The sequence below is a fragment of the Thalassophryne amazonica genome, chromosome 12 (assembly GCF_902500255.1).
Source record: "Thalassophryne amazonica chromosome 12, fThaAma1.1, whole genome shotgun sequence".
Classification (NCBI taxonomy): Eukaryota; Metazoa; Chordata; class Actinopteri; order Batrachoidiformes; family Batrachoididae; genus Thalassophryne; species Thalassophryne amazonica.
Genome location: NC_047114.1, coordinates 36319265 through 36332003, shown reverse-complemented (window position 1 = coordinate 36332003; position 12739 = coordinate 36319265). Strand labels below are relative to the sequence as shown.

Below are 12739 nucleotides of genomic sequence, written 5' to 3'. Positions count from 1 at the left end.
CTTATTAAAATTATTTTTACTTTCCAGGGAAGCTGATTTTTCTGGCTCCAGTCACTACTGTGTCTTGCAAAAGTATTCACCTCCTTGGTATTTCACATATTTTAATTTGTTTATGCCATTTCAAATACAAAAAGTAAATCAGGCTTCTCAGTATAAACATTTCTAAAATTGTCTTCCTTAATTTAAACTCAAAGAAAATCTCTACAATTTGATATAAATTAATTAAAAATATAAAAGCCAAGATGATGGGTTGCACAAGTAATGGGCCCCTTTAGTATAATACCTGTAAATAATCAGTTTTATTGCCAGTTTTCTTCAGACAAGTCAGGGGATGGATACATGAACATTTCCAAGTCACTGAATATGTCTTGGACTTTATTTACATCAGTTATAAAGAAATACAAACAGTATGGCACTCTATGGTAAATCTGCATGGAGTAGACAGTTCTCAAAAACTGAGTGACTGTGCAAGAAGGAGAAGAGTGAGGAAAGACACCAAGATGCTCAGACAACCCAGAAGAAGTTACAGGCTTCTGTGGCTGTGATTGGAGAAATTATGCACAGTGCATGTTTTGCATTTTGTATCCCCAGTCATACAGCTTTATGAAGAAGTTGTATAGAGGAGGATTTTCTTAAAAAGAAGACCTGAAACTTCAGCTCCAATTTGCCAGATGGTACATCTGAGCAGCAAGCCTAACTAGAGCTGATGTTTTGGTGAAAGAAAATCTTTGACAACAGTGTCACGGCTGTGTCATCACATCTTAGTCTGATCTTGAAAATCAGGTTGTAAAATATTTTAAATGACAGATACAGAATAAGGATACAAAAATGAAGAGAGAAAAAAAGTTAGAGAACATGCAAATATAAAGAAAATGAATCACTGTTGCACACAGACACCGAAAAGGGAGAATAAGGAAGAATTCTAGGGACCCATGACTGACAGGGGCCCAGAGAGGCCCCTAATTTAATTATAATACTGACAAAATTATATGACACTCAGTTATAAACTTCCAATCACACATATATTTTATTTACAGTGTACTGGTAACACTAATTTTTAGGGATGTCCCGATCCGATCACGTGATCAGAAATCGGGCCCGATCACATGGTTTCAGACTTGATCGAAATCGGACGTTGCATCCCGATCAGGAAATCGATATAGATTTTATCCTCATTATTTTGATCAGCGCTATTTCAGGCTCATTATTGCAGATTAATGGGCCTTTCATGCGTCGGAAGCGTCAGAGGCGTGAGACACGTGAGACGCGTTGCTTTAGAGGCGTCGCTTTAGCTCGGCTTTTGATGCAACGCTTCTGATGGGAGCGCGCATTGCCGTTTGTCGGCAGGCTGACACGGTCAAAGTTCAACCCAGTCTTTTTTTTTTTTTTAATTGTACAAAAGAAAAAACACAAGTTCAACCGGACATTCTCACACACACGTGCGGCTGAAACCGATTCCAGAGGAGAAAAGGGAACAAGAGTTGCACAGTGAATTTGGGAAGAAGAGATGGAATTGTAACCCGGACAGAGGTGGGGGGAGTTACGCGCGCAAAGTTTCTTTCGCAGAACTGCTGTTTGTGTGTTTACGCACTCAGCCTGACGCCTCAATGGAATGACAAGAGGATGATGGACACTTTCCCACTGAAACTCTTGCTCAGTCATCCTTCTGTGCGCAGCAGGACCCGGTGCTGACCAAGTCCTCAGGACGACGATCTGTCATCTGATTAACAAAAAGAAAAAACAAACTGTACTGTGATCGTTTGTCTGCAAAACGGAGTGAGAGATGATGTGCGCACGAGTGATGTGCGCACTCATCACATTCAGGAGCGTGCCTTAAAGAGCTTCCGTCTTCATTCACGTTCACTGCGCTGCTCTGAACTTGTTGAACACTGATAAAGCATCAGAGGGACACTGAGGACTGTCAGGACGCAAATGTAAGTTGTTTTTTTTCTTTTATTTTTCAAGTTGACTTTTGAACTTTCGATGCTCTGAGCTGTGACGTAGCCTCACGCTGTCCAATAGGAACGACGCAAAACACGGAAGACTAGTGGAAGAAACCACTGATCTGTACAAATGGTAAATGGACTGCATTTATATAGTGCTTTTCCATCTGCATCAGACGCTCAAAGTGGTTTACAATTATGTCTCACATTCACCCTGATGTCAGGGTGCTGCCATACAAGGCGCTCGGGAGCAACAGGGGATTAAAGACCTTGCCCAAGGGCCCTTAGTGATTTTCCAGTCAGGCTGGGATTTGAACCACAGATCAGTGCAGAAACCACGTATCTGAAGAAAAATCCTTGGAAATGTTTTTTGTTATTGTTGTTTGTTACCTCAAAATTTCTGATTACTGTTTAAAAAAGTTTAGAACACTTGTAATTAAAATAGCTAAATCAATAAATGGTTCTTTAGAAACCTTTCATCTATAAATTAAAACCACCTCTTATTTCAGATTACATAATTTCTTGTTTAACATATGGAACCTTGGACATTTATTTTTAGACAAATAAAATAACATGGAAATTTGTACATTTTTTAAGTCTGGTAGATTATTACTTGATTGTTCAAGCTACTCAAGGAGAAGTGCACTGTTTAAGTGGCAGCACCCTGACATCGGGGTGAATGTGAGGCATAATTGTAAAGCGCTTTGAGCGTCTGATGCAGATGGAAAAGCGCTATATAAATGCAGTCCATTTAAGTGATAAATAATAAAATAAGGTGATTAAAATGAAATTATTATATATTTAGCATTTGTTCATTGTTCATTCAGTTTTTTAAAGTATCGGATCGGGACTCGGTATCGGCAGATACTCAAAATCAGATGACTCGGAATCGGATCGGGGCCAAAAAAACCTGATCGGGACATCCCTAATAATTTTATTTATTTTGGAAACATTTCACAACACCCACCCCTCTCTATTTATGTAAAATGGTTCAGTCCACCTGCTCTGTTAAACAGATGCAGAAACTTTTCACAGACAGTGAGTGGAGGAGCAGACAGCAGGATGCCTCAGAGCTCAGAGAGACAAAAGAAGAAAGAAAAAAGCTCAGACAGGAGAAAGAAGCAAAGGGTCGACAGTATGTCACCCAGTTCTTTCATAGGCAAGGTGGGTCTGTGATGGAAAGTTCAAATGTCAACCTGTTGTCTGTTCCTAACTTTGTCCATAGTTTATAAGCTAGCTCATTTTTCTCCCCATATTAGCTCATATTTCTGAAGAAAACTCTGGATTTATACATTTCACTTGTTTTATTTAACTAATCAATGCAAGCAAATATTTAGCAAGCTGTTTTGCTGAGGAAGGTTATGACCAGCTGTATGTTGAATTAATGGATTATTATGGAGAAAAAACATTAAAGAATAAAAAAAATCATTCTGAAATAAAAAAGCTGATAGTTTGTTTTTATTTCAGAGCAATAATGGTTAAAAAAAACATATCACTGAAATATAATATTTGGGACAGTCATACCCTGCTTTGTAGAATGAACAGAGAACATTTCTAGTGTGTGCAGAAAGAAATGATTACATTTTCTGGAAATCAGATTAAATAGCAACAGCCAACCTCACATATGTATTTTTGTCAGTCTAGAGTATCAGTCTTGCTGCAAATAACTGAATCTAAATAAATTTCATTGTATTTTCAGTGCTTCCCCTACCATGTAACTGTCAAATGTCATTTTCTCTTCACAAATATAGGACTGATAGCCAAAAATATAATTAAAATGCACAACTTTATGTAAAACAGTATTAAAATTTTCCACCCACTAAGATTTCTTTTCATGGGGCCCAAAATCCCTGGCAGCGCCCTTGCTGTTGCAATTATGGGGAACTTGCAAATGTGAAGGCACTGTTAGTACATTGAAAACTGAGTCTATTGTTGTTGCTTTCACTTATCAATCATTAAATGTCATTAAAAGGAGACGTGATGTAACAGAGTGGTAATTGTTTAAGCAAAGCATCATCAGCACCATCCTACCAAAAAGGTTTCAGTTTACTATCGTGACCTTTAAAGATTTAAAGTTCATTCTGTCCTGGTGCTTGTATCAGATGGTTGATCTCCTCCTGCTCAGCCATGGATTTGGTCAGCAACACCCAAATACAGAGCTGCAGCTGGGAGCGGGGTATCACCGGCTGGGTCTCTGACAATGTGGTGAGTGTTTGACAGTGGTGGAAATGTCTCCAACTGCAGAGTGAAAAACCCTCTCATCTTCTTCCCACTGGAATGATTAGTATTCAGCTTCACTAAGTCACGCTGTCTGGTATCCATGGTGAAGGGAACAGAGCCAGCCTCACTAATACATTGTCTGTCACGGTGGAAAATTGCCTCAGCTTGGTATGCAGATATGTGGAGACAAGCATGTGCTCCATTTTCACATTTCAATACAACACAAGTTCAGTTCAGCAGTATTGTAACATATATCTGTACTGAGTCATGAACAGGCGTGGACCATCAGGGATGTCTATGCTGGCCAAGATATTGTGAGAATCAGAAAATTTATTTTCATAATATCTTCATTCAAGTTACATGTACTTTACAAAACATTTTTCCAATAATTTATGCATTTATTATTTTGTGACATTTACTTATATGCAATGAAAATATGCAATGTTTATTTGAGATGCTGCATCATATCATACTGTGTTTAATTGAGGGAGGATAGCTCTGAAGGCCAGTGTGTTCAATGCACAGCCGGCTACCAGTATTGCATGCACATTTAGCTGAAGCCTAAATGAGATGTTATAATGCTTTGCTTAAGGGCCCCTTCATACATAATACGAATAAGTACAACTCATGGCGACTCATGGCGAAACAGTTCATATGAGCGAACCACGAAAACATTGCGCCGACGGGCAGGCATGCACGATACCGCTGATACAGTTCATGCATGCTTGAACACAGTGCAAGCAGTATACAGTGTAACCACATCGCGCAGCTGCTGTGAAAACAAAATAAAAAATACATGCCATCCATGGGATTCGAACCTGCACTTTCCAAAAGCTCTGATTACCAGTCAGAAACTTCACCACTGCGCTACCATTGCTGTCCTGTGAAAGGTGGTGGAAAAAACCTGAAATCAACAAGGACATGAAGGAGGTGCGTTCTGTCTAGGTGCTGCAGCCAGGCGTAAAGGCGAAAGATCTTTTATATATTTCCACATGAGGACATGCCTCACGGAGGAATGTTGTAAGTTCATGTCCTTCCAAACACGGAACAGGTTCTCAAGCCGGGATGTCCTGGAGCAAAGACCTTTACAGCTGTGGGTTTGAGCGGACACGACCACCCCGCCCCCCCGTCTGTTCAGCGCCCAGACCAATGTGTCTCTGTGTAATGTGGTCATTCATTTTCGTTATTTGTTATGTAATTGCATATGTAGGTATTGTCGTAATTATTTATATAACTGTCCTGGTGGTGGTTTCTGTGTTTGTAATGTATGCACTGGGCTGTCATCCAGCTGTCAGTGTGCTGCGATCAGCTGACAGGCCCCTCCCCGTGCTGTGTGCGATCAGACCTCGCTGTCTGGCCCCCATGTGATCAGATCTGTACATACATATAAGCGTTCTATGCAAGTGTGAGACACATGCGCCACATGTGTGTGTCTTTTTACAAAGCCACACTCATGAGGCACTTAGACAAATTTCACATCCAGCTCGACAGTGATCGTCTGCTGACTGTTTTTGTGATGACAGTACGAATGGCCACACATTTTCTAAGTGCCATGCAAGCGGTGTTCGATGTTCGTGTGTGTCAGTTGGAATTTGGCCAACACCTGCCATGAGAGGGTTCGATGGGCTTTCACAGTGACACTCTGTCTTTCAGCCGTTGGTGTATGCAAATAGTTGTAGCAACAGGTGAAGCCATGTTGGAGGCAGCTATGATTTTACACATTTTGCATACAATTCCTGCTTCATGCGCACTTCATGCACAATTCGACCAAATTCGCACTATGTGTGAAGGGATCCTAAGATTTATCTCTTTGAACATTTGGAGTTGAATGAGGAATTTTTCCTACCTTCCTCTTGGACTTGAACACATTGCAGCGGAAAACACTGCTCTGTCCGTCTCTTGCGATATAACTGAAGATCTTAAGGTCTTGGGCATCATGTGAGACGTAGAATATCCTGTTGATGACAAAGAGCAGGTTACAAGCTGCCTGATGGTTTGGTTTCAAGGGTATATGGAGTAGTACAAGAGACCTCACCTGTCGATTGGGTCCTGTGTCACCACGACTGTATTCTCATCCCACGACCATCCTTTTCTCTGGTTTAAGAAAACACACAAGGTTGGAAATGTGAGTTGGATGAAAAGTAACTCATAATGCAATTAGATAAAAAGTACCCTGAGAGTACAAGAATGCCACCCAAACACATTTTTAAAGTATCCGACAAAGAGAAGAAATTGTATGTGGGTTTTTCCTGATCATAATCAATAACATTTCTGAACTCATTTTTATGAAATTAGCTATATTCTTATATATAAGCATGGTGTATTAAATTTGTCCCTGACATCTGACAACACTGACTAATCCTAATCAAAATCAGATCACTTCTTCCTACCTGAAGGCCCACTATACCTGCCACATCTTATCAAAACCGGATTAAGACGCAAGATATCTTGACAACTTACATACAGACAAGGTTACTTAGAAGCCAAGGTGATCATGAGTGTATGACTCCGGCAGAGACACTAGTAATCAAAATTAAATCAAAGGGAGGATTTTAAAAAGCACGTACAGGTGTTATAGGCAGTTTAGCTTCCCCTGGCCAAATGAGTAGATTTTTTTTTTCTTTATAACATTAAACCAGAATTTAAAAAAAAGATTTCTTTGTATTTTTTATTTCTAGTCTTTAATTTCATATTTTAAAAATCCACACAACTTGATATAATTTTTTATAAAAATACTGCCATACTCTTTCAGTATCATTTATTTTAAGTGACAATCAGTGCCTTGGGAATATTCATTCATTCATTCATTCATCTTCTACCGCTTAGTCCAATTAAGGGTCGCGGGGGGCTGGAGCCTATCCCAGCAGTCATAGAGTGCGAGGCGGGGTACACCCAGGACAGGACGCCAGTCTGTCGCAGGGCCACAAATAGACAAACAAACACAAACACAACCACACACACACCTACGGACAATTTCAAAGATTCCAATCCACCTGACCCGCATGTCTTTGGATATATATTATATATATATATATATATATATATATATATATATATATATATATATATATATATATATAGGTCCTTCGGCCAAGAAGGAACAAATATTGAATTGGCATAATTTCTTACATCACCCCTGTGCAAAGGAATAACTCATGCAAACAGATTCTTAACCATAACCAGACCACCATGACAATTTACTTGTCTCTCTGTGAAGTGTTACTGATTGCAAGACTGAAAGGTTCCATGAAAATCAGTACATTAGATTTTCAGAAATTCTACTAAGTTTTTTGAAGCTCAGGGAGATTTTTTATTTTTAGTAATCCGGACAAGACTAAAACTACGGAAGCGTATTGCATTCACTGGATAAAAAAATTTGAAAGCTGATCTCTGATAATTAAGAGATCAGCAGTCAAAGAACACATTGTTACGAGATCAAGATCTTGTAATTACGAGATCAGCGGTCTGATTTTTTTTAATCCAGTCAATGCAATATGTTTCCGCATAAAACAAACAAACTCAAATGAAATATATTTCAACAGAGGTTACATTTTGAAAAACTGACCTTTTTCCTTTTGCGCATAATCACTTTGACACAGTCAGTTGATACAACAATGTTGACCTTCTTTTTCTTGACATTCTTCAGTTTAAATTCATACTGTGGAAGGAGAATGATATTCAAATTAATTCAAGTTCAGCAGAAAAAAAGCCCAAAAGTTAAGTTCATGAAAGTGAATATCAAACATTCAACACCACACAGCACCAATGAGCATGTTGCACATCATTACTGAAAAGATATTGAAAATGGGAAATAAAGACATTAGGAGTGAAGATATTTTTTACTTTCTTCTGCTCGGGGGGGATGTGAGATTGAGCAGACATTGGGAAACTGTCAGTTTGTATTTCTAGGAGCTATTTTAGCATTCAGACTTTCCACAGTGTGGCAAATGTATGGGACGCTTTCATCTTTCTCTGTGATTAATGCTGCAGTCTGAACCCTGTGCATCCACTGCACCAAACACCACGGCAGGCTGATCATGTCAAATAATATGTTACTTTTACAAATGCAACATCAAACATCAAAAGAGGGACTGATTCGGTTTGTGAAATTAAAAAAGGAACTGGTGATGTAAACCAAAATGAATTTACAGCTTGTACATCAGTCAATGACTTCTGCAACATCCAAAACCACTTCACTTAAATGTGTCACAAGTGTTTGCAAAATATTTTGTTTTACATAAGCAGCAAAATCTGGTATTGAAAAATAGAAGCCTACATGGAAATGCCAAAACCTGCAAATCCTTGAATGGCCACTTCAAGCTGGCTACAAAAGTGAGTCAATTCCCATAGAGTGGATAGGTCAATACCCATAAAACCCCATGTTAAAATGTCCAACTTAATAGCAGAAATAAATATGTCTACACCCTGGTACAAAATGGTTTTGGCCTTGAAAACTACTTCACCAGATAATGACAATTAAAATCCACAACAACAACTCATCCCTTTAAGCAACAGTTAGCTACACAGTTGCGCTAGATTTAAGGAAAAAAAAAGAAATAACTTTGCAAGCATCACCACCACCAACCACTGCAAAGCAGCCAAACATGTTTATCTTTGCACTCTCAAATCCAAAATGCGATCTTTGCTTTTACGCAGCACTTCTCTGAGAAAATTTCTAAGAAATTAAATAAAACAAAATAGCCACACCAGACAGTTTTGTTGAGTTAGTTATCCCCTTAACTATAAATAGACTACATTTTCCATCTGCATCAGAAGCTGAAAGCGCTTTACAATTATGCCTCACATTCACCCAAACACACTCACACACTGATGCCATTGTGGTGCCATTCAAGGCGCTCATTACACACTGAGAGCAACTTGGAGATTAAGGACCTTGCCCAAGGACACTTAATGATTTTCCAGTCTGGTGGGTTTGGAACATCTGGTCTGAAGCCCAGCACTTAACCACTAGACCATCACCTCCTAAAGACCATCACCGGGAGTTGGTGATGGTCCTGGGGAGGTGTTAGCACCTCCCAGTGTTAACACCAATTATGTCCTTCACTCTAGCAGGAGCCGATCCCTGGGCATGTGTGTGCGCGTCAGTGTGTGCGCATTTGGAGTCCAGAGCGCAGATGGCCACCTTGTCACCCTGCACAGTCTCCTCTTCCTCAACGGGGACACAGATTCAACCTGTCATCTTTTATTTTCTTGTCTTTTAAAGTTGTTTTATGCCACAGTCAAACATGGCACGTGATGCTCAGCGTCACAGTGACAGCCCAGTCAGCCAGCTCTGAGACGCATTGACGTAGCGACTGTGGTCGCGGTATAACGTGTAGAATGAGCATGTAATCACACATCCATTCTCAGTCCACCGCATGTGTCAGAGGATTCATCTGCAGTATCATGTTATCATGGCTGTTAGACCCCATCCAGACTGCTGCAGTGCGCGTCAGTGTGTCACTCGCTGTGACACACAGTGTATTCAGTGTGGTTTCACAATGTTCATGTCTGCTGCATGATGAATGAGTGCCACAGACTTTGCACATTACAATATTTCCTTTGCAAACCTGAACAGGATGCCAGTTCAAATGCCATTCATGCTAGCAGTCACACAGCAGTATGACCACCATACAAATATTCCCCAGTTTGAATGCAGCACCATGACAGTAGAGTGCCTGTTCTCTACATTCGTGCTGGCTGTACCAATTTGGTGTATTTCCCTAAGTGCCAGATGAATGCTGTCCGAGGAATTTGAATGCAGCTCGAACGCAGTTCGAGTGCAAGTTGAATTGCTCGAATGACATTCGAATGTCCATTCAAATGTCCATTCATACAGCAGTAAGACAAGGAGATGATGTGACCTTTTTCGGGAGTTTAGCCCACAATATTTGTGAAAAAGTGGCATAAGACAAACTACTCTTTGAAGAAAATGACTTCTGGCTTCAAATAGCTCTGCAGAGTATCTTTAATATTTCTTGTCATATTCTGTCATCACCTTCACTTGCTTTGTTGTTACATGTCCATTTGTTTCAGTATAGCTGCTCGGGTGAAAGACACAAGTCCCATCATGCTTTGTGAGAGTTTGTGCCAACTCTCCTTCCATACATCTCAACTAGAACTGGAACAAGAGGGCCATCTGTCTCCTGGCCCTGCTGTCAGAGGGAGATGGAGTGGGGCACAGGAGGCATTCGTGCCACATTTTCAAGTACATCAGCCTGAAAATCTCTTTTCTGAGTGAGAATAACACTACAGAAGAACTGCACTGCAGATGGTGCAAAGACATGTCAACTTTAACCTCCTCTCTGTGTCACTGTGAGTAAGCTGGACTACTATTTTTACCCGAGGCCATCAAATATGGTCATTGGGTATTGCAAAGGCTTTACGTCCGTCCGTCTGTCTGTGCTCAGCATAAGTCCAGTCCTATTACTGCCACAGTCTTTAAATTCACAGGGAACATTCTTGGGACACAGACCTTGGACAAGTTCAAAGATGGCTAACCTTGACCTATTTTAAGAGGTATTTAAAGAGGTTAAAAGGTTACATTCTGTTTCATTGTGCTATATATATATATATATATATATATATATATATATATATATATAGCATTTCATTGTTACGCAGATGATACCCAGCTTTATCTATCCATGAAGCCAGAGGACACACACCAATTAGCTAAACTGCAGGATTGTCTTACAGACATAAAGACATGGATGACCTCTAATTTCCTGCTTTTAAACTCAGATAAAACTGAAGTTATTGTACTTGGCCCCACAAATGTTAGAAACATGGTGTCTAACCAGATCCTTACTCTGGATGGCATTACCCTGACCTCTAGTAATACTGTGAGAAATCTTGGAGTCATTTTTGATCAGGATATGTCATTCAAAGCGCATATTAAACAAATATGTAGGACTGCTTTTTTGCATTTACGCAATATCTCTAAAATTAGAAAGGTCTTGTCTCAGAGTGATGCTGAAAAACTAATTCATGCATTTATTTCCTCTAGGCTGGACTATTGTAATTCATTATTATCAGGTTGTCCTAAAAGTTCCCTGAAAAGCCTTCAGTTAATTCAAAATGCTGCAGCTAGAGCTCTAACGGGGACTAGAAGGAGAGAGCATATCTCACCCATATTGGCCTCTCTTCATTGGCTTCCTGTTAATTCTAGAATAGAATTTAAAATTCTTCTTCTTACTTATAAGGTTTTGAATAATCAGGTCCCATCTTATCTTAGGGACCTCATAGTACCATATCACCCCAATAGAGCGCTTCGCTCTCAGACTGCAGGCTTACTTGTAGTTCCTAGGGTTTGTAAGAGTAGAATGGGAGGCAGAGCCTTCAGCTTTCAGGCTCCTCTCCTGTGGAACCAGCTCCCAATTCGGATTAGGGAGATAGACACCCTCTCTACTTTTAAGATTAGGCTTAAAACTTTCCTTTTTGCTAAAGCTTATAGTTAGGGCTGGATCAGGTGACCCTGAACCATCCCTTAGTTATGCTGCTATAGACTTAGACTGCTGGGGGGTTCCCATGATGCACTGAGTGTTTCTTTCTCTTTTTGCTCTGTATGCACCACTCTGCATTTAATCATTAGTGATTGATCTCTGCTCCCCTCCACAGCATGTCTTTTTCCTGGTTCTCTCCCTCAGCCCCAACCAGTCCCAGCAGAAGACTGCCCCTCCCTGAGCCTGGTTCTGCTGGAGGTTTCTTCCTGTTAAAAGGGAGTTTTTCCTTCCCACTGTCGCCAAGTGCTTGCTCACAGGGGGTCGTTTTGACCGTTGGGGTTTTTACGTAATTATTGTATGGCCTTGGGGCAACTGTTTGTTGTGATTTGGCGCTATATAAATAAAATTGATTGATTGATTGATATATATATATATATATTGCATAGCAGGAGTGACAGCCGATCAGAGTACAGCGGCACCATGATCAGTGGTGGGTCTGTCTAAAATCGCTTCTTTGATGTGTTAATATAAGGTTTTTCGTACATTATGTAAAAGCTAGTGAGAAATAAACCCTTCTAAAACTGAAAATGCTGTTTTTTTGGAACCTAATAACACCTCTTAAGTGCTTTAGAAGACATTTTGCTGACGTAAGCATGATGGCATCACATGCTGGTTTAGCTAGCTGCAAAACTCTGTTTTGTTTGTGTGTTAACATAACCTCATTTTCACATATTATGCAAACGTTATGGAGAAATAAACATGTCTAAAACTGAAAACGTTGTTTTTGGAACCTAATAACACCTCTGCAGCAAAATCCTGGACGTTAGTATGCACGCTAACTTTCACTAACTCAACGCTAACTTCTTATGGAGTTAAATTTGTCTAACTAATACCCGTAAATGCACAGAGAGTGATGGTCTACAAATATTCCTTGATTTGCACAACTTCTGCTCTTGTCAAAAGCTCATGTACCCGCACACGTAAGGCCTCCTGCAGATGCCGTTAAAACATAAATATTGTTTTTGATTAATTAATTTATTGATTGATTAATAGAGGAACTTTATTCTGTATTTTAACGTTTCCCATAATACCCCTGCACTTCCCAGAATGCACCACAGTGCCAGCAGAGTT

General features: G+C 39.9%; 1 protein-coding gene across 1 annotated transcript in view; it reads right to left on the bottom strand.

The window, feature by feature from the left end:
- LOC117522108 (carboxyl-terminal PDZ ligand of neuronal nitric oxide synthase protein-like) overlaps positions 1-12739 on the bottom strand; it is a 58366-nt gene that overhangs the window by 12397 nt on the left and 33230 nt on the right. The window contains exons 3-5 of the mRNA XM_034183485.1: positions 7729-7821; positions 6199-6257; positions 6010-6118 (exon numbers count right to left, since the gene is read on the bottom strand). Coding sequence (XP_034039376.1) covers positions 6010-6118; positions 6199-6257; positions 7729-7821 — 261 coding nt within the window. The remainder of the gene's footprint in view (positions 1-6009; positions 6119-6198; positions 6258-7728; positions 7822-12739) is intronic.